Genomic DNA, 23,202 nt, shown 5'->3' with positions numbered 1-23,202 from the left:
GCCTAGAGACCCACGGCCCAAGTTCAAGGGCAGGCCACACCCTGCCCACACCTCCCGCCTCTGCTAGCAAGCATCCCACAGGCCGCCTGGGTGGCCAGCACTGCCTTCTTACTGCTTCACCTGCACGTCCACCACCCAGGGGCCCAGATGGCCCATCACTTCTTCTCCTGAAGGTGAATGCAGGCCCACCCCAGGCCTGTCCATCGGACCCCTCACTGCACACCCCTCAGCGGCTGCCGCCTTCCCAAGCCATCCTCTCACGTGCCCACTAGGGATGCGAGCTCCCTGAAGACTTCCTGGAGGCCACGATTTTTGCATCGCCCACATGTAGCAGGGCTCAAATATTATCGGCCAACTGCCCGAGTCACCCATGAAAAAACTGGGGGCTCAAGCGCTTTCTTCTAGTAAGCCCGGAGGAGCCGTGACACAGGCCCGAGCCCGCCAGCCAGTAAACCGGGGACTGGGGACAGCATTTCCTTTGTTTCCGGCCCCTTCTGATGACACAGGAGGAGCACTGCCGGGGCACCCCAGCTGAAAAGGGCTCCACGAAAAGAACATCAGGATGAATTCAGCCCAGGGACTCTCAGAAGATCTCTAGTGCCGATGAAAACGCCTTAGAATGAGGTTTACAGAACGCTACAGGAAGCCTTAGGATCCGAAGGGTGAGGGTTTCAGAGAGGCTGAAATGACGCCCTGAAACCTCACACACAGACGACCCACTGGAGGGAGGTAAATATTCCTGATGATGAAGCCGTCGTGTCAATAAGACAGAAGAACGGGGTGAAGAAACACAAACATTCCAGTGCATAGATCACATGTGTGCCCGGCACACGCCTCAACAACAGAACGTGCGTCTGTGGAGCTCGGTGCCCTCGGAGAAAGGGCCTCGCCACGAGCGCAGAGGTGCTGGCTCCTCTCCTCCAGCCGCCCCCCCCTGCAGTTCCAACAGTGGCCTGAGCTGGCCGGGTGTCAGGAGCGGTGGCGCTGGGCTTGCTGTTTATGTCGGCTCCAGACAACGCAGGGTTTATGACGATTTACTGACGCAAGAGCTCCCCGACGCTGCGTGCCAGAAATTAATCAGGGGAGGAGGAATTCTTTTTAAGAAACCACTTGGCGGCCGCCGCCCTGCCTGATGGGCTGAGACTGTAAGCTGAGCTCTTCTTCCAGGCCCCGGGCCGCCAGGGAGCAGCAGCCCACCCAGCACCCACAGGCCACAGGGTCAAGCTTGGGCGGAGCTCACGGGCAGGGAAACCAAGGGCCCCGGCACCGGGTGGAGAGTCCTGCTGCGTGGCTGGCCCTGCCCACCACTAGCCAGTTCTCCCCAGACAGAAGCAGGGCTGCGCACCGGCCTCTCTGGGCCCAGGCACTCCGGAAGGCCGCATCCTGACATCCAAGTAGACCGCTGTTGGCTAAGCAGAGCCTGCAGCGGGTTCTCCCATTCAGAGCTTGTCATGTTGGCAAAATGCCTTTCTCAAGAGGTGGGTTTTACACCTTACGATCCTATCACCAAAGAGAAAAACGTTCAAATACACACGTTTGGCCCTGGTCCCTGGTCTCAGTGCAGCAGGTCTTCCTGCGGACCTGAGAGTCGTGCGCCCAGGCAGGCAGGGGGAGCAAGGCCACGCCAGCCCCCGTCCCGCGGACCTCTCTGTGCCCCTCCTCTCGCTGGGCTCCCCGGCAGCTCACAGCCCCTCTCTGTGCCGCCCGTGCCCTGGGACGGTTTGGTCCAGGCGGGCAGCTGGCTCTAGCTGGGGGATGGGAGACCGCTGGCCTGACATGCAAACACCCTCGCTGGAATCTGCTTTGAGAAATGATGTCAGCTATTCTGAAGTTTTAAACACTAAAAGACACAGGGTATTTATGTTTATCAAAAAGGGCCTGAGTCTGACAAGGGTGACTAAAGTGAAACTTGCCAGATGCTCCGGGCTGGGCGCTGGGCCCCCGAGGGCTCTGGGTGCCCTGATGAGGACGACGGCTCCCATCCCGGGCACACGCACACGGACCCGGGCTGCACACGTGCCTCTGTTAATCCTCCCCCACCCCACCCCCGGGGCCAAAGCTTCTTCTCCGCAGGTCCTCAACCCTCAGAGAGAAGCCAAGCGCAGAGGGAGGGGCGCCAGCCACCCAGGGGGGGCCAGGGTCTGCGTCCCCACAGCCCACTGCCAGAGGCCACACACAGAGCAGAGCGGAGCTGGCAGAAGGATGCTGTGAGGGCCTGAGTGCGGCGTACCGGGCCCCGACTCAGGCCCCCCTGTCACCCAAGTGCTGCCATCCTTCCGGCTGTGGTGGGGACAGTGAGAGGGACAAGGGCAGCCAGGCCACTGCCGTGCTGCCACCCGGAAGGCACCACCGCCCCTTCACGAACAAACGACCTACCAACTGCCAACCCCTCCAGCGAAGCCCCCCCGTGTCACGATGGCGTGTCACCCGCCACCATGGGCGCTGGCTTCGGCACCTCCCAGACCACACGTGGAGGCTTGTTTGTGGGGACTCCGGGGACCTGGACGAGGTACTCCAGGAGGCCATGGCAAGGGAGGAGTTCCCGTGCGAGAGCAGGAGCCACCTTGGCCAGCGGAAGTGGCACATCCCGCCTGGTTCCCAGGGCCTGAACGAGGACCACAGGGGGCCCTCACCAGCTGCCCGGATACGGGCCTCAGCGCCCGTGCTGGGCATCCAGGGCTGCAGGAGGCCACCAGGAGGAGTGTAGCCACGCAGGTCTGCCTGGGCTCTGGCCCTCTGTGACCACCACACTCAGTCACCCTTCCAGGTGTCTGTTCTCCACCACAAAGTAGACACGGACTGCCATTAACCCCGAGGAGGGGCAAGGGTTCCCACGTCCGCTAATCGGCACTTGCTATCTCTAGGGAGGACTCGCATTCCAGAAAGGCAAAATAACTGTTTGACTGCAACGCTGTTTGAGATGGTCATAGAGCCTCACCTCCTGTGGGGAGGAAAACGCTGGCTTCCTTAAAACTAGCACTCTGTAATTCAATTATTTGCAGGTAAAATCATATTTATTTTTAAGTGATTTAAATTAGCAACTATAGGAATAAAATGTACTTCTTTGTTATAAACCAAATGTTATAAACCAAACATGGCACTTATAACCTGACTATATTATATGAAAAGCATGGGTTACAAAACAGAAGAGGTAAATTTTAATGTGGAAAAGCAGATTCCACCCACAGCCTCCCCCGGCCCCAAAAAGCCATTAAAGAAGAGAAGCTGTCTTACACCCCTGCCCCTACATATAAAAATTCCCAGGCAGTTATTTGCTGACCTGTGGCTTACTTCCAACCTTTCCAGCCTTGGCTGCCACGTGAATGTGAGAATCATGGAATCTCAGAGGCAGAAGGAACTAAAATATCATTTAATACCGCCCGCCCCCCCCCCCCCCTTGACACATGATGAAAAGGAGGCCAAGAGAGACCTGGTGCTGCGTCTCAGCTCTGCTCTGCCGAGCGGGGAAACCACTGCTGGTGTAGTCATAACATTAATGGCATGAAAAGCAATGTCCTACAAAATATTTCTCAAGCTAAATCTAGAATGAATTTTTCATTCACATTGGAGGGAAAACAACTTGGTGAAAACCAAGGGGAGGAGGAGGAGAAGGCAGACTGGCAGGAAGGCGCTCCCCGAGTGCGCTGCATTCAGATAGGGGCACTTGACATTTGTAAGGTGCGACATCCATCACCTCATAAAATATCCGAGGAAAAGTGCTACAAGAGCAGCTAGAGGCTGCAGGTATGTTTCAGTCCACTTTAAAATACGCCCAGCAGTTATTTCACTGAAATGTGAAGGTCAGCGCAAACCCGGACAGTCACCTGGGAAACCTTACACACATTACGTGGCGCCGCTAAGTAAACCTCATCTTCCACTTTGGCTACAGCAAACTAGCTCATGTCGGGCCAGCGCTGTAGCAGACTGGTTAACGTGAAAAACATATGTAGGTACTATGAAGGCTTTGGAGTCAGAGAGCTACCAAGGCAGCCAGGACTTGACGGGCCAAAACAAGAGAGAGAAGGAAAGAGAGAGGAGGGCGTATTTTGAGTCCATTTTCCCCCGAGAGGCATTTGCTGACATATAAGCTTCCACCAGGAGGGTGAGAAGCCAACCCTGGGACGTGAAATGGGTTCAGAGCCTGCCAAGGGGGATGGTTCACGTAAACACCCGGGGCTCCCAACTGAGATCCTTACATACTAGGAGTAAGTACAAGGGGAAGACCGGCCCTCAGGGAAACTGAAACCAGACGCTTCATAATAAAATGGTGGTTATTCCAACAAGAAAGCATAAAGTTCTAAATTTGCACGGGCTTAAAATAGCTTCAAAATACACAAAAGCAAAAACTGACAACTGAAATGAGAAATAATACCAATCCACAATTACAAAAAGGGATTTTAAAATATTTTCAGTAACTGAGAGAGAAAGCAGACAATAAAATCAGTAAAGTAACAGAAGATCTGAGCATCATGATTAATAAATTTAACTTGACATATACAGAACGGACAATCTTAATTGACATATCCTCTTCAAATATATAAAATATTTATAAAACTGACCATATAATGATAAAGCAAAACTCAAAGAATTTTCAAAAATTGAAATTATATACAGTAAATTCTGTGACCACAGTGAAATTAAAGTAGAAGTCAATAACAAAAGCAAAATACTAAGAAATTCACAAAAGTCTTAAATAAAGAAATAAAATAACCCATGGGTCAAAGAAGAAATCAGATGTTATTCTAAACCGAATTATAATGAAAAATGACATTTAAATACCTGTGCAACCCAGCAAAGTCAGGCATAGGTGAAAATCATAACCTTAAGTGCATGTATTACAAAAGAAGAAAATCTGAAAAAAAAATTCAATAACCTAAATATTTACCTCAATTAGCTAAAAGTAAAAGCAAAGTAAGCCCAGAGAATAAAAGGAAATAACAGCAATAAGATCAGAAATTGAGTTTTTAAAAATCCGGTAGAATCAAGAAAATCAAATATGGTTGTTTAAAAATATGAATACAACTATCCTAGCAAGTCCAGCGGGGAAAAAGAGAAAAAAAACAAATAAACAATATGAATGAAAAAGATGTCAGTACAAATCCTACAAACAGTAAAAGATAACAAGAGAGTATTTTAAAAACTGTATCGATACATTTGAAATTTTAGATAGAATGAAAAAAATTCTGAGAATAACTAAACATCAAAACTGACACGAGAAAAAATAGAAAATTTGAATAGTCCTACGTCAGTTGGCGGTGTAATTTACAAATCTTCCTACAAAGAAAATGCCAATGTAGGTTTGCCAGTGAGTTCTTCCAGATACTTAAAAAAAGAAATTAACAACATCAACCTTATATAAACTCTTCAAGAGAATCCAACAGGGGTCAGCAAACAATGGCCCAAATCAATCTGTGGCCTCATTTTGTACAATTTGCTAATTTAGACTGGTTTTTACATTTTTAAATGATTGTTTAAAAAGAAAAAGAAGAAGAAAAATAGGCAACAGAGACCATATGTGTTCCACAAAACCTAAAATATTTACCATCTGACTCTTTAAAGAAAAACTCTGCCAACTCTAGGAATAAAAAAGAGGATAATCTCATTCCATTTTAAGAGGCCAGTATAACCTTCATATTAAAACCTAACAAAGACATTTCAAGAAAAGAAAACCACAGGCCAATCTCACTCATGATTTAGATGAAAAAAATTAAGCCAAATATAAGCAAAATGAATGCAGTAGTATAAAAGAAGAGTAATATATTAGAACCAAGTTGGATTTACTAAGAAATGTACGGCTGGTTGACATTCAAAAAGCATTCAAGAAAATTCATCACATTAATCAAACACAGGGGAAAAATCATTTGATTAACAGATGCAGAACAAAGTATATTAAGTTGAACCAAATGAAAGTGCCACTTTTGTAGACTGAAAAAGATCAAATATCTGCACACCATATGGTGCAGCCTAATATCTTAACACCTACTCGTGAGAGAATGCAGCAAACTAGGAACAGAAGAGAACTGCGTTCGTCTGATAAAGACTATTATAGGAAACCTATAGCAAATTTCATACATAACGATGAAATGTTGCCAAATTTTCCCTTGATATTCTAATAAGACATAGATGGTCACAATCACTAATTCTGTTTAACATTTGACTGAAGGTCCTAGACAATGCAATAAAGCAAGAAAAACACATAAAAATTTTAAAAATTGGCAACAAAAATAAAATGTCTACTATCCACAGACAGGATACATAAAAATCCCAAAGAATCTACAAACTAGTATAGTAATAAGCCAAGTCTAAAAGCTGTTTACAAAGTGGCTACACAAAAATTAATTGTATTTCTAAATACAAACAAACAAAAAAAATAAAAAATTTTAAAACGCATCCCAAAAAATTCCTAGAAGTAAATCTAACAAAAGAAATGAAAGAATTCTACACTGAAAACTACAAAAAATGTTACAGAAGAAATTAAAGAAGACCCAAACAAATAGAAAGCAATATCATATTCATGGATTGGAAGATTCAAATAAACTGATTTTATATGCAAATCAATGCAGTCCCAATCGAGATCCCAGTAGTTATTCTGTTGAAATTGAAAAGCTGATTTTAAAATTCATATGGAAATGCAATGGGCCAAGAAAAACCAAGACAGTCTTTAAAATGATCAAAAAAAAAAAGCTGGAGGACGCACATTACCAGCTGTTATAACTAATTATAAAGCTCCGTTAGTTATGACCATGTTCACTGGCACACAGGTTAAGGCCAGGAACAGACCCAGATGTATGTTCATGACTGAGGACAAGGTGGCATCACAGAGCAGTGGAGAAAGGATAGAGCTGTTTAACGAATTGTTGAGCCAACTGAATATCCAAATGGGAAAATTAACCCTTATTTTTACCACACATCGTATTTTTTTAAAACATCAATTCCAGGTAGACCATAGATCCACCTGGTAAAACAATGAAGCTTCTAGAAGATAATAGGCTATCTCCATGGCATTCAAGCAGGCATAAATAAAATGACCAGTAGTTGGACTGTGTTGAAATTAAGAACATCTGTTCATCAAAGAGCATCATTAAGAAAGTGAAGAGGCAACCCACAGACTTAGAGAAGGCATCCAAGGAAATAACCAACAAAGGACTCATCTCTCTCCTATAAAAATAACTCCTACCAATCAGGAGAAAAACTAAAGACAATCCAAGTTTTTAAATGAGCAAAAAACTTAAGCAGGCACTTCACCAGAAAGGATATCCAGCTGTTTGATCACATACGACAAGATGCTCAGCAGCTTCGGTAATAGGGGAAATACGACGTAAGTCACAGTGGCCACAACGAAGAGTAATGAGCGTCCCAAGCACCAGCAAGGGTGCAGCCAGTGGGTCTCTCAGAGTGTAAACTGGTAGGAGAAATCTGAGAATCTGTTTGGCCCACACACACCTTATCAAAAGAAATGTGGCCCAGCAGACACCCGAGAATGTAACAGTAGCATTATATGTAAAAACCCCAGCCTGAAACCACCCAGGTGTCATCAACAATTGAATAGATCAATTGTGATCTGCTCAAACAAGGAAATGTTACACACCCATGTAAATGAACAAACAACCCTGGGTCACATGACCTCAGTAAATCTCACAAACATATTGTTGAGAGAAAGAAGCCAGACAGAAAGAGTAAATGTTCTGTGGCTACATTAATATAAAGTTCAAAACCAGGAAAAACTAATCCAAGGTGTCAGAAGCTGGAAAGGAGATTCCCGGGGGCAGGGGAGGGGCCCCGTAAAGGCTGCTGGGCTGCCGGGGTTCTCCTCTTCTCGCTCTATGTAGCAGTCACAGGTGTCTTCCTCTTGTCATAATTCAAGCTAAGCACTGATGGTTTGTGCATCTAGAAAAAGATGCCTATCACACTCCAGTAAAGTCCACTTAGGAATGGGAACCCTCAGGGCAGCACTGTCTGGGGCAGCAACAGTGGGAAGGCTGGAAACAAAACCCAGGTTCCACCAAGAGTGACTTGTTGAATGAATGATATCACATCCACGTACAACCATAAAAGAAAAGGAAACTGGTGTGTACTAATTTAGAATAATCCCCCAATGAAAAAAATTTAAAAGCTGGGTGCCTAAGTATCTACAGTATACTATCATTCATAAATAGAGACTGAGCAAGAGAGAATATGTACAGATTTATTTTTTTTAGTTCAAAGTTTATCAATAGGCTTTATTACAAATTGAGTAGACGGTACAGAGTTCCTATGTACTCCACCAACAACCACTGCACTCAGCTTCTGCTGTTAGTAACATCTGACACCACTACGGTACATCCTATACTGATATATACATATATCCTTCACTGAAGTATAGTTAGCTTACAATGTTTCAGGTGTACAGCAAAGTGATGCAGTTACACATGTATACATATCTATTCTTTTTCAGATTATTTTCCCTTATAGGTTATTACAAGATACTGAATAGAGTTCCCTGTGCTATACAGTAGGTCCTTGTTGCTTATTTTGTCAATAGTGGTGTGCATCTGTTACTCCCAAACTCCTAATTTATCCCTGCCCCCCCCCTTCCCCCTCTGGTAACCATAAGATTGTTGTCTGTGAGTCTATTTCTGTTTTACAAATAAGTCCATTGGTGTCACTATTTTAGATTCCACATCTAAGTGATGTCATAGGATGTTTGTCTTTCTCGATCTGACTCACTTCACTTAGGGTGATCATCTCTAGGTCCATCCCTGTTGCTGCACATGGCATGATTCCATTCTTTATACTGATACAGGGTTATTAACTAAGGTCACCATTTGCTTCAGATCCCCTTGTCTCCCCTGATGTCTTTTCTCCACCCCAGGGTCCCACCCAGGACCCCACGCTGCATTTAGTCCTCAAGTCTCCTCAGGCTCCCCTGGGCGGTGACAGCTTCTCAGAGGTCCCTGACAGGCTCGCGGGGCTGGGCAGGGATTATCAGAAGGTACGCCTCTCCTGGAAACGGATGTCTTTCTCGTGCTGAGACTGGGCTTACAGGGCAGGAAGATCACATGGGCAAAGCGCCATTCTGCATATACACAAATGTATTTGAAATTCACAGCCTAGAATGAACACACCCTCATTCCACTGCACCAGTTGTACTGAACAGTGAGCTGTCACACAAAGAGCCCCGAGGCAGTGGGGCAAACAGCAGTTCTCCGAAGACACTGCCATCAGGTGCACCTGGGGCCTCCACTGGCCTCAGCGGCACGATATACACTCCAGGTCTGGGAAGGCGGACAGTGTCCGCCGTGCCTGAACCGACGCCAGCACAACTCAGCGTTCCCCACCCCACCCCCCTCCCGCCTCCCCGTGCCGTCTCACCCACAGGAGCCGCATCAATGGAAAACTCCACTGGAAGCTTGTTACCTGTCTTCTAAAGGGAAGAAATCAGGACCCATCAGAGCAAACAAAGTGAGGCCTAAGTTTGGCAGACAAGGAAAAAGCCAGTGCTTCCATCTTAACTACACACTTGGTGATTAGCAACCGAGTCAGATGGGCTGTGCCGGGTCTGCCGTCTCCTGGCTCGTCCTTTCCTGGGAGTCCCCACCTGCTTCCCAGAATGAGGATGAATGAGCAGCACATCCGCCGGCCGCCCAGAGCCGACTTCTGCTCCCAAACAGATGGCGACAGAGGAGACAGGACGCACCCCACGGCCCCGGCTTTCCAGGAACAGCACGAGCCCGGCAGGACAAGCGCTTCAGCCCAGGGCTGCAGACCCGGCCCCAGAGGAATACAAGAGCAGCTTGGACCCAGCCCAGGCTCGGGATAAGCGACAAATCACAAGGACGAGGAGTGCTGGCTTGTTTTCCTGCACTGCTATCTCTGCAGGGGGAAAGGAAAACGACAGAGGGGAGGGAACCGCTCGGATGTCTCATCCCAGGGGCCAGGCTTGGAGAGGAAGAACCGGAGATGGCTCTGCGTGACTCTGGCCCGGAAGTCCAAGGAGGGCTGCAGAAGGGCACGCCTCCACAGCACCCATGGCCTTGGGGAAGCTGCGTCTCCATCCCACCCATGACCAGGTGCCCAGGCTGCTCACAAAGAACAGCCAGGGGCTGAGGAGGAGCGGGGTGAAGTCTCAGCTCTCCGCGGGGTGGGCCATGCCCCCAGCCACACACATCTTACCTTGTTCCCCAAGCAAACTGCTCTGTGACCTCCCGGGGCGCCTCCCGTGCAACCCAGAGCCGGTGTGTCCCAGAGGCCTGGGGGCTTCCTCTCCCTCACCTCCCTCTGCTTGGCCCATCACCCCTCCTCTCACCCGAGCAGGCCCCAGCTCCCACTGGAATTCCCACCTGGAATTCCGTGATTCTCCAGGCTGACCCTCAGCTGCCCACCCCCCCACCCAGGACTGGAGTAGACATCAAACAGCATGAACTTTCTAACCCATGTGCTGCTAAATAACAAGGTCGCATTCGAAGTTCGAAGTCTGCTTGAATTTTGAATGTTTAGACGCAAAACCAGCAGTGCAATTTCACTCTATAAAATGCGAGGAAATGTCACACTTTTTCCGGCAGTTTCCTAAATCTGTCGCAGCTGTCACGGGATGTCCCTGGATTTTAATGACTGTAGTTTAGAAGTGACAGAGACCACTGCATTCAGTGAGATTCTGAGCCCAGTCCACCCAGAAGATTCCAGAAGCATCCAAAGCAAAAGGGAGACTCACCACGAAGAGCATTCAAAGCCACTGATGGAAGATTCTGGAGCAGGATTCTCAGGTCATGGGGGGCAGGCCTAGCAGCTCTTGCACCCGCCCAGGGTCTACCAGGAGCTGAGTCTCAGCTCCCCAGTGGTAGAGTTTTGTTTCCAGCAAGAACGTACTGTGGACACACAGCTGCCTCTGCCCAGTGGCTAAGCCAGCCTCCCCCTGCCCACCCCCAGTGCAGCCCAACCGTTTCAGAACTGGAAATTGTTGAGAAACGCTAGTATAATGTTCTCTCGGACAAGTTAAGCAACTTGAGAAAGACCCAAATTGCTTTTTTCCCACAGATAATATTGATGTTGGAAACCATATACCTCAGCCAGAGCAGACTCAGCCCATGGGGTCACACGCGGCCCAGGGTCCCCCAGAATCTCCTGGGAAAGTCATTAAGAACAGCATCTCCTTTGGAGCCACAATCGACGCCGAATCCACGCCAATCGGCCACCACGTCCACCCGTAACAGGAGCCACGTAACGTCAAGAGAAACCAGAGCACCCACAAACATGAAGAAACACCCTGCCCCGTGGTTCACGGGCACCAAGTCCTCTGGCCCCGCAGGGAGCTCAAAGAAAGCCCAGCTGAGACCCCAGCAAGTCAGGTCTCCGTTCAGGCCAGGGCCACCCGGCCACGTGAGCTTCACCCTGGCCAGTCGAGCATGAGGTATTGAGATGGGACAGGAAGGGACTGGACGCCTGAACACGGAACAGACAAGAGTGGGAACCACGCCCTGGGTCCCCCTCTGCAGCACGTCCAGGGCCTGGGGTCTCCCAGCCCCACACAGCAGCTCGTCACCTGCCAGGCACTGCTGCTCCCCGACCTCCAGGACCCCTCCCGGCCCTCCCGTGAAAGCCGGCTGTGCCCGGTGAGGCCCCGAGAGGCCGACCTATGCCACTCACCTGCCAGCGGGGCCAGCCCTGCCTTTCCACGCCACCAGGAGAAAGAACGTTTTACAAAACGCTACGGATGATGGGGGAATAACAAAAGGGAACCAAATCCCAGAAGAGCAGACAGACAGTTGGACTGTTCTCAGAGGCCCAAGGCCCCCATGGGGACGGCCGAACGGAACCCCTAGGCAGCCACGCAGGTCCCAGCTGGTGTGTGTCCTAAGGGCTGGGCTCCTTGGGACAGAAAACCCACAGTGGGGTCTCAGCGCCTCCAGGCCAGCCCCCTGCGCACACAGTCCAGATGTGCCCTGTGGCCCCCCAGCCAGCAACGGCCTTGGCTCCTTACCCTCCCGTTGGAGCTGACGAACCGGAGACAACACCTCCTACCAAAAAGTCTTCAAGGACACTGACACCCAAACCTGTATTTAGAAAAGAACCACCTTCCTATGCTGAAGCATCACCTGCGAAGATGCAGGGCTCCCCACGACAAGGACCCCACTGATGAGGACGCCCACGTGCAAATCCGCCAGGCTGCAGCCACTCCGCACGCACCGCCTCCACTCCAGAGCGTTAGACCCACAGCAAGGAGCCTACCGGAGAGGAAGGCCACTGCCGATCTGGTCCCCTCTTCAGCAGCCACAACTTCGTCCCTGTCACTCGAAAAACGGGGCTCATCGACAGCTCACGGGTGTCCATGGTCACCCGTCATCAATATCTCCGATGCGATGTTGACCTCCCCTTCTCCACCACCTTCCTCACCACCACATCACCATCAGTGACTCGACTGCAACATGTACAGAGGCTCCGGCACCACAAAACACAAAGGTCCTCATCTCCGGCTTCTGCTAAAACTTCCCAGTGAAAACCTCTGCTCTCCATGCCTCCACCCTCCATGCCTGCCCAGCACCTTCTCGAAGTTTCTAAAAACCCTTTCTGTGTACTGGCACCAAAGAAAGAGATCAATGACCCCGCCTTCCTCCCGTCCCCTGATCCTTTCAAGTGAGACTGAAACAAACAAAGCCGTCAGCTCCCCGGGCCCAGGCGACTGGTGTGGATGAAGAGCCACGTGGAGACTGCAGGTGTTTTTGGGCAAAGACTGCGGCACGGGGATGGGCGGCTGTTTGGGCACCAAAGAACAGCAAGCGGGTTTGCATTCTCTGGGTCAGACCCTGGTGAGGGGGGCAGGGCTGTAAGAAGCAGTCAATCAGACCTGATTTGGATTAACTCAACATGAACGTGAAAATGAGGAGCACAGGGAATTCCGAATCACACCGTCCAACACGGAGGAACTGCCACTAAGTACACTCAGCGTAACAGACGCGAACGGCTTAGAAAGGGCTCTTCATACAAAGTCCAGAAAACCGGTGTTAGGAACAGATTCCATGGAATTCTCTTAGAACTCCAACAGCATCACACAAATCCTACTGAATCAACAAGTCGATGAGAGACACAGTTGTAACAAAAGTTCAATTTCTACAAAGGACTGCCTAGGAAAATTCATAGACTGCACTTAAAAAGGAATAAACTTGGCTATGAATGCAAACAAGTCAAAATATTGACAGAACCTTTAGCCCTTAAAACGTGAGGCATTCTCTTGGCTTCCGCACCTTGAACAATTACATTGTAAGGAGCAATCTTCTCCAAAATGGCCTAAGAGTTTAGAGTTTAAAAAAATAAACTGCATGGGGCTTCCCTGGTGGCACACTGGTTGAGAATCCGCCTGCCAATGCAGGGGCCACTGGTTCGAGCCTTGGTCCAGGAAGATCCCACGTGCCGTGGAGCAACTAAGCCCGTGTGCCACAACTACTGAGCCTGCGCTCTAGAGCCCGTGTGCCGCAACTACCGAGCCTGCGTGCTGCAACTACTGAAGCCCGTGCGCCTAGAGCCCATGCTCTGCAACAAGAGAAGCCACCGCAATGAGAAGCCCGCGCACCGCAACAAGAGAAGCCACCGCTCGCCGCAACTAGAGGAAGCCCGCGCACAGCAACGGAGATCCAACCCAGCCATAAATAAATAAATAATAAATAAATAAATGTTAAAATAATAATAAATAAATAACTAAATTGCCATCAGTCACAAAAGCTCCCTCAGTGAAAGGTCTAAAGACAATCTCTTAACAATAACAAATCAAACGAGAATACAGAATCAGAGAGCACGCGTGAGCCCTGGGCGAACACAGCTACGAGCAGACGACAAATCCCCCAGTTAGCGGCCGCTCAGTAGTTCCCATCAAGATGCCGACACCAAGCTTGCAGGACTCTTTACGATGCTACGGCAAAAGGCGTAAACATAAGCATATGTGAGGCACGACGCAGTTCATTTTAAAACCACCTTTAAATAAGCCTCCCCACTACTCTCAGAAAGTATACAGTATTAGAAGAAGTTAGAAAAATGGCTATAACGTCGAACACTGCTGTTCATCTTAAAATCCCAAAAGCTCTGAAGCTGCGCTGCGGCCTGGACGGTTCCAGTTCCGAGTCGGGACCACTGCATCCAGGCGGCAGCAGCGGGAACCCCGGGCCGCTGGGAGGAGGAGAAGGGCTGGGGGGACACAGGGCCTGAAGTCCAACAGGACGAGGCCACTGTTGGCCATCCCAGCTCAGGACCCGAACAGACGGTCAGAAAACCCAGAACCTGACGCAGCCTCTAGGGAGCGGCCACCTCCCTGCCCACCTGGGCCGAGCACGCCCGGAGACCAGGCTCCGGCCGAGTTCATCCCTCCTATTTCCGCTTGTTTTGTGGGAAGCGGGGGGAAGCGGGGGGCAAACATGAAAATCCCACAATCAGGTCTCTTTCCATCATACGCTGCTTAGCACTCCCTCTCACAGGCCAATATTCCCAGCACCTTACTAAGTGGGGAAAAGCAAACCCATGTAAAAACACAAGGCCAGACATGATTCTAAAAAGTTTACAGTCATTTGCCTCATTTGATTTTTTTCTTGATTATAATTTTCCCAAAAGTGTCCATTTTTTATCATGGTCTCACGAAATACGCAAATAAAAGGCTCTTAGGTGGAAGTAACATGAGACGTTTCAACCAAAATCTCCCAAATTAACCTGGTCGGCCAGCCCCCCAGTCAGCTCTCAGGACCGGCAAAGAGAAGCTCAAAGAAGTTCAGAAATACACTGGTGACATGCTGTGAGCACTGCAAATGCCAAGAAGTTCAGCCACGGCCAAGCCACGCACGTTTAAACCACGGGGACACAAAGCACGTGTCCCAGGAGGGCACAGAGCGCGCGCCCGGATGCGAGGCCCATACCCCTTCTCCACGCCAACAGGGTCTCGGAACCGAGAGGGGATGGGCCCGCGTGGACCTGGGTACAGCTGCCCCTCCTGGTCAGGACCCCGTCCCCGACGCACACCTCTCCACTCCCATCTCCCACCTCTGCCAGCCCAGCTCTCCCCTCCGGGCCCCTCTGGGGCATCTCAGCCTCTGTGCTCCACGGGGCAGGCGAGCTCCTGCCCTGCTCCCCACTCAGCTCACACGTCCTGACCTCACACACCCCTTCTGAGGGACCCCTGCCCCCCCGGCCCATCCCCTCTTCACATGAACCACACCGTACCAAGGGGGCCGGTGCCTCCGTCTGGCCTGGCCCAGGGACCCCACGCAGGTCAGCAGGATGGATTCCTAACTGGCCCGGCGTGGCCAGCATCTGCCCAGCAGAGGGGCACACATCCCTCAAGGGAAGATGACTGATTCCAGTTCCAGGATGGCCTCTGAGTAGATACCTGGCCTTAGGCGGGGCACTGGATGGCAGTCAAGACTGGGTTCCTCATGGACAGAACAGGAATAACAGTGTTCTAGCTCACTTCCCGGGGCCGTCACACAAAATGAACGAAATAACCCGTAAAGCACAATTCAGAACCGAGTCGCTATTCATTCTGGGCCCCTAAGAGCACAGCAGAGTTTGACTTGCAGTTAGAGAGCAACCGGTGTTGATTCGTTACTATTATAAGCTTTAAACATCTACGGTTTTTTAAACAGAGCAGCCCCGGCCCTTCACAGCCCAGCGTCTGGGGGTGGCCGCCCAGCACCCACCTGTCCACCTTCCACCTGTCCCCACCGCTGGGCGCCTCAATCACGGCCTTTCTGTTCCGCCGACAAGCTGCGCTCGGTGGTTTCTAATGATCCTGGTACAGGGCTTTCTATGTCAAATACATACCGGGAGTTCATTCTTAAATTTCAATATCGTTAATCATCTAACATTCAGCATCTCAGAATTCAGAAATTTGCATTTCTACAATGGTGGCTTTGAAAAAAAGGACATAAATGCAAATGTTCCACAAACCGTATAAGAATTTTCAGAGAATTGCCAAAACAAACCATCAATGCTCCATTGACAGTGAATTTTCTGAGCTCTTCATAACGACTGAGTATTCGTGATTTTTAAAAGACAAAACACAATTTGAGAATTTTTTTTTAAAAAGGAGGTTGAAAAAGAAGTCGTTATGTCTCCATGATTTCCAGAACAAACCTTGACTGATTAAGCCCCAGATAATGATGGCGTGGAGGATCCGGGGCCAAGACAACTCAAGGGCTGCGACTGCAGCGCGGGTGCCCGGAGGAGCCTGGGGGACGCTCGCAGACAGGAAACGCACAGGGTGTTTCTGAACCTACCCTTGAGAAAGCAGAAGCGGGCGGTACCAGGGGCCCGCGAGTACCTCCCACCCCAGGGTCCATCTGAACAATGAGGCTCCCCGCCGTCCCCCCAAGACACCTGCGTTCGGCACGACTTCGGGAACCCAGCTCCTCTCCCTGCTCTCCCCGCGCAGAACCCCAGGCCCGGCAGCCGCTGGGGACTCTCCATGCCTCCCAGAAATGTCATGAACAAGCTCTTCTCCAGCTGCTCCCCGTCTTCCGATGGGCGTGATCACAGCCTCCATCTCCTGGCCTAAGCTCCCAGGACTCTGCCGGCCGCACCTGCTGGCTCCACACCCCGCCTCCCGAAAGCCCAGGCCTGGGCCTCCCCGGGCCTTGTCCAAGGCCACTCCCGGCTCCCCAGCTCTCCTCCTGTGGCCCAGGGCCTCGCACAGGGTCCACGACCCACCCCCAACAGCTCAGAATCAATGTCTTCCTCGTGTTAATTGCAAGTCCTTAAAATTCACTTCTCCCCTTAAAACTTCGCAGTATGCCTGAAACACTGAATCCTTGCAAAGCACAATTTAAATGATATAAAAATGTGTCTTTCTGAGATCATTTCTATATTAAAATATAACACCCTTGGTGGCCAAACTGGTTGAAATAAACAGGCTCGAGATCCAACAAAGCAATACCAGGGCTCCGGCTCAGACCAGCGGAGGCCAAGAGCCTTCTCCTGGGAGACTTACAGGATTAGAACTTTACGACGGCCTGAAGAAATCAAACTATGTTGAAACTCATTAATCACCAAGTTACTGTTGACACAGACTTTTTAGCTGCTTTTATGTGGACGGGGCATTTCACACTGAAGAGGATACTGAGAAATCAGAGTATGGTCCAAATTAAAACACGGATCAGAAACATACCAGTTTCCCTCAAAACAGTTACCCTGCTTTTAACACGATACGTGCCTCTTACCAAGATACAGGGAGGGATGGGGCACCTGAATGACAGTCAGCCAGCTCTCCGTTGAGGGCGTGGTTTGGATGCCCACACACAGGTCCAGGAGGCTCCGTACGGGGCTCCCTACGGCTTACAGTCCCTCCTCCAGACTTGCTCTAGGCAGAAACGTTACTGCAAAGAAGGTGAGTTGCACTGGGTGGGGTGGGAGTGGCAGAAAGGTGGCCGAGCGACAGCGTCTGGTTCTCCTGTAAGCCAGCCGAGGCCCCCATATCCTAGCACAGTCCAACCACAAGGAACTCTACAGTGTTCATCTGAGGAAAACAAAGGAAGAGGGAGCAACGAAGGAGCCCGTGTCTGTCCTGCCAGCAGACCCACGGACTGTCTACAGTCGCTCAGTCCGGCCGGGGACTCGGCTTCGAAGCGAGGCCCTGCGTCCTAGTAGCCCCCGACCGCTTGGGCACATCCCAGCAGGGAAAGGCTTGGAGCGCTGGGGTAGACAGGAAGCACAACATCTCAGAGGCTCTTTTCATTCTTCCTGCTCTCAAAGAAGAGTTCTCTTAGACTAAATCAAGCCAGGCCCTTTCCTCAGGCTGCACGCATCATTAGAAATAGTTATCCAGAGCAATAAAACCCAACAGTTAACAGTTTTACGTCAGAGAACCAGGGCCTGGCTCTGGCAAAGTTCAGAAAGAACGGCAATAAAATCATAATGCATACCTCACCCAACACCAGAGGGAGTGTTCAAGGCAAACGGGGGAGAGAAAAATTCTACACATCAAATGAAAAGGTCGTTTTATCATCGGGCCGAAGCCAGCCGGCACTGCAAGCGTGAGAGGAGGGGCCCACAGCGGCTGGCCTCCCCCGGCCCGGCGCCGAGGGCCACACAGGAGCTGGCAGAGCCGCAGCTGGGACAAGGAGGCACCCAGGTGCCGCAGGGGGAGGGAGGGTGCGCGGCCAGGAGAGACCGGCACCGCACGTCCCAGGGATGCAGAGACTGAAACAGGACTCGTCTGCTCGGGCTGAAGACAAGACAGAGAACGGCGAGAAATGCCTGTTCAGAAGAGCGGATTGAACAGGTCAGTATTAATTAGTTCTCCTCCTCCCTCAAACCCACTGAAATGACAAAAGATAAATATAAACATGAAGGGATCTGCAGCGAGCCTAGACAGTGGGAAAGCAGTAGCGTCAACTGACAAGAAACCTGGAGGAATTTCCTAGGAAATGTACATCCAGGGGGTCCAAGTGATGGGAAAACCATCACTGGTGAGCAGACCGTCGCCCCAGGCTGGCAACGGCCTTGTGGAGGAGGGGGTGTGCAGACCCACAGCTCAGCCCAAAACGGCCCGGGGGAAGCGGCAGGGCAGCCAGGGGCGGAGGGCGACCGACCGGCCAGCGTGCGGACCCTCGTGGTGGCAGGCACTGTTTGCGGTCCCTTGCTGCAGCTCCAGGGGCTGCTCAGGGAAGGAGGGCGGGCCCCTGAAGGAGAGCTTCAGGCCCCAAGCGCACCACTCCCTACATCAGAGGGAAGAGGAGGGAAGAGGCTCAGGCCACAAGGCAGCCCTGCCTCGCCAGCTCCACCCACTGAGAGAGACAGAGCTTCCAGCGTCAAGAACGACGCACACACACCAGGCAGGACACGACGGCAGTCAACAGCCACGGGTGAACTCCCCACGTGAGACGCAAGACTCTGGGAAGGAGAAAAAAGCAAAACCCAACTAGATCTCTGCTGTTCACGGGGACCAGGCTTGTGAGGGTAAGAAAAGTGGGTGGAGAAGCGTTTCTCAGCCCAAAGAAACCAAGGGCAGAAATACTTTTAGGAGACTGATTAACTTTGGGGCGAAGAAACATGAAACAAAGAGAAATACATTGTATTTTGTTAAGAGAACAGGGAAATACGTTGTATTTTGTTAAGAGACCAGGGCCACCAAGAGATAACAGTCATGAGTTTTTTAGGGCTGAAAAACACACTGGAATACATAAAGCCAAAAAACGGTCCATAAAATGGTCTTTTTGTAAAAAGAATATTACAAACTAGAATCATAATGGAAAGCACACATTTCTCTAGAAATCGAGGAGACAAAAAAGATAAAGCCATACTGATTTAGATAACTCAATTAACTTAATATGTATAGACAAAATAACATATAGAGAAAAAAATACATACATATACTCCTATGTATAAATATATTTGACACTTGAACAACACGGGATTGAACTGTGCCAACCACTTATGGTGGATTTTTTCATAGTAAGTACCACGGTACCACACCATCCGTGATGGGCTGAATTCCCGGACGGGGAATTGCAGACACGGAGGAGCCAGCTGTGGATGCAGGGAGCTGACTATAAACTACACGTGGACTGTCGAATGCGGACAGGCTCGGCACCCCCGACCCCCGTGCTGTTTGCGGGTCAACTGTATGTAATACTTATGAATGAGAAAACTTTACATACAACATTGCTGTATACATAGAGACTTCTTTAGACCAAAAAAAAAAACCAACAACGACAAGAAAAAAGAAAACAATAAGGGGAAGAAGAGTACTCTTTCTCTTCAAATGCCCAGTGGCATGTACAAGATCTGATTACATCTATGGCAGCTCACGCAAAGCAGTGCACCCCATGTGTACAGGAACGTAAATTCAAACAATAATTTCTCCCGAGACTGCTGACGAGAATGAAACAGACTGAACTCACCTAGTGCAGGTGCCAATGAAGGAGAGTATCTATGTTCATAAACTACGATTAAGAAAAGTTGAGGCAGAGTTTCTGGAGCAATTTGAGAGTAACCTTAGAAGTTTTACATGCACATGCCCACCAACCCAGCAATTCTACCTCTTGGAGTTGATCCAGTGGAGACACTTACAGAAGCGTATGTTCAAAATATATGTATATAGTAATTGTTTGATGCCGGCCGGCTTGGGGCTGTTATAAATACCGCTGCAGCCACATACCACATAAATATCCATCTTCGAGCTACCAAAAGTAAGTCTGTCTGATGCTCAAACTGCACTAAAACGGGAAAAATAAAACAGAGCCCCAGAGACAGAACGCTTACACTCTGTTAAAACTGACACACACACCCTACCTGTTCAGACACAGGAGAAAGGCATGTCCCCAACTCTGAGTGGGAGGGAGAGTCCACGGTCTACCTCACCCACTTCCATCCAGACTGCTGAATTTTGTTTGACACTTTGTATCAAGCAATACAGGAACGATTTAAATCAATAAAGCCTCTTCATACCTAAATACAACCGGGAATCCTGCTCTCGGGAGCTTCAGACAACTCTGATCGGGCCGAGGAGAGGGGTGTGAACGTGCGGGGGGCCAATTCCCACGGGAGAGACCACACCAAGCCCCGCCCCTCTCTGCTGAGCCGGACCCACGGCCGCACTGACGGATGCGGTGCCTCAAGGATGCCCTGCACCTGCCCAGGCAGACTCAGGACAACTGACAGCTAAGTGGCCCAAGGCCACACTGCGCTGGACGGTGCGGCGGGACAAGGCAGGGCTCCCAGCTTGGTCGGAGCGAGCACGGTGACTCTGCGACGGGGGAGACGGGGGAGGAGGAGCCCCGAACGCGTGTGTCCGCAACACGCTTCTGAAGCTAAGAGCCGTGCAAACGTGGCTCCCGGCCCCATCTGGCCACTTACTAGCCCTGTGACCTGGGGCAAGTCACTTCTTCCCGCCAGGTGGGAGACGTTTAGGGCCTAGTGAGGAGTCAATGCGCATAAGATGCTTAGTGCAGCGCCTAATAAAAAGCCTCGGGCACCAGGAGCGATGCCCCTTGGCCACCGCTGATGGGCACCGATCGTGCTTCTTCTCAGAGTCGGACCAGAGGCGCTCCCACCCCCACGGCCCCCAGAAACAGAGCAGCTGGAGACGAAGACCGCAAGTGGACGCGTACCCGTCACCTCCCTGAAGCACCAGAGAAACGGGTGCCGCTCAAGTCGGCATGCAGGTCCCGGCGGAGGCTGGACCCCACGTCTCCGTGAGGCCCTCCTCAGCCTTCCGCCACTGAGACGAAGAGCAGCCTACTGTGCCCTCGGGGCCGTCGTAAACCGACGGCGGTCATGATGGAGGACCCAGTGGGAGACCCAGGACCAGCTGTGAGGGCAGCGCGTCCGCCAAGAGGACCCAGGGCCCCGCTTACCTGGATGGCTTTGGGAGCTCATTGCGAGCAGCGGCTTCTCCTTTAAGGGATTCAAAAGGGCTCAAAACTTCCACATGAACGGGAGCTCCAAAGAGCCCCAGGGTCCCACCGGCACATACAAATCCAGCGACGCGCACGGCTGGTCCACGGCCACGAAAACTCCCCGTCTCGCCGACCACGTAGTGGGCCCAGTAATCCAAAGGAGGGCAGGGGTCTCCCCGGGCTCTCAGGAGACGACCTGTCTGGGGAGAGAAAGGGGAGGCTTCGGTTAGGAGGTGAAGGCCCCCCGGACACCACATGGAGCACGGAATCAATCATTCACGCTCCACCCCCGTCTCTACAATCCATGGAACCATCATTTGAAAATTGTACAAACTACTTGGACGTTTTGTTAGTAAATGTATGTAGATACGTGTAACAGCGTATCTGTGGCACAACCTCGACACTGAGGACGGAAAACGTTTTAAACAAGAAATCACTTTAAGCCCACTCCCCACACACACAGTTTTTCATTTTCGCTATATCCCCGACTATTCCTATTTTACGTAGCGGCCATCTCAGAGTTTAAGTTTAAATTCAGCTTCCCTCACTTACACCCTAAATCATTCCCCAGGTTTCCATCTTCCTAATAACCATTTCCTCAATTTATTTCCATTTTCTGATCGTAAAAGCAAAACCTGCTCATCACAGGAAGTGTTTAAAAGGTGATCGTGATGCCGTGACACAGAGGCAGACACGTGGCAATACTGTGATGCATTTCCTTGCCGTCCTTCTTCGCCTTTCGCCCATACTGGCTACTAGCTCTACAGCTGGACACCCTATTCCCTTTGCTGACACGATAGTCAGGCATTTTCCAATGTCATGAACAACGCCTGGTTAACAGCGCTTTGAAGGCCGTTTCCCTCTGCGTCTGTGACGGAGCTGCCTGCCGCCTCCCTGGGAGGACCTGCTCCTGCCCCACTCCAGGTGGCTCTGATGAGCTCTGCCAATCACAGGTCCGTCCCCAGACGGGAGGGTGGCACGTACTGTAAGCGGAGCTCATCAAATCCTCTTCCCAAGACCACCCTTTTCCATAGGTCACAGGCACCTAACAGAGGAGGAGCCCAAAGAAACCAGGGCACGAATTCCCACCGCCAAGCGTCTGCCTCTGTGGGATGGCGTCACCAATGACTTTTTAAATACTTTGCTGCGATGAGCATGGTTTACTCTACAATCGGAATACAGAGATAAACTGAGGAAATGGTAATTATGAACATCCTCCCGCTGACCTTGGCTCAGGGGTCCTCTGAGGCCTATCACCCGCTCCTTTAGTAGTGTGACAAATTCCTGTTCTTGATTAAATTATTCAAGGATTTTCTTTTTCCCCCTATTGCTTATAACCAAAGAACCCTAAACCATTCATCATGTAAAGGATTAAACCCCAATTATACGTTATCTATAACTCTGTGATTAATATCTTTCTGATTACTGTTCTATATCTGTTTATTTCCTTAGGAAACACAGTAACTTGTTTATTCATCTCTTAAATGGATAAAGAAGATGTGGCATATATATATATATATGGAATAGTAGCCATAAAAGGTGAATGAAATAATGCCATTTGCAGCAACACGGATGGACCTAGAGATGATCCTATTAAGTGAAGTCAGTCAGAAAGACAAATCTCATATGATACCATTTATATGTGGAATCTAAACTATGACACGAATGAACTTATCTACAAAACAGAAACAGACGCACAGACATAGAGAACAAGTCGTTGCCAAGCAGGGGAGAGGGGAGGGATGGAGTGGGAGGCTGGGATTAGCAGATGAAAACTATTATATATAGAATGGATAAACAACAAGGTCCTACTGTATAGCACAGGGAACTATATTCAATATTCTGCGATAAACCA

General features: G+C 50.2%; 1 protein-coding gene across 2 annotated transcripts in view; it reads right to left on the bottom strand.

Annotated features, from left to right (window-relative positions):
* Nucleotides 1-23,202, bottom strand: part of HDAC4 (histone deacetylase 4) — a 255,996-nt gene that overhangs the window by 220,654 nt on the left and 12,140 nt on the right. For both annotated transcript variants that reach the window (XM_067740021.1, XM_067740022.1), the window contains exon 2: nt 21,306-21,547. In XM_067740021.1, the coding sequence (XP_067596122.1) occupies nt 21,306-21,327 (22 nt within the window). In that variant the 5' untranslated portion in view covers nt 21,328-21,547. The remainder of the gene's footprint in view (nt 1-21,305; nt 21,548-23,202) is intronic.

Source organism: Pseudorca crassidens, chromosome 6, assembly GCF_039906515.1.
Source record: "Pseudorca crassidens isolate mPseCra1 chromosome 6, mPseCra1.hap1, whole genome shotgun sequence".
Classification (NCBI taxonomy): domain Eukaryota; kingdom Metazoa; phylum Chordata; class Mammalia; order Artiodactyla; family Delphinidae; genus Pseudorca; species Pseudorca crassidens.
The sequence above is the reverse complement of the archived record's forward strand: the minus strand, read 5'-3'. Positions and strand labels throughout refer to the sequence as shown.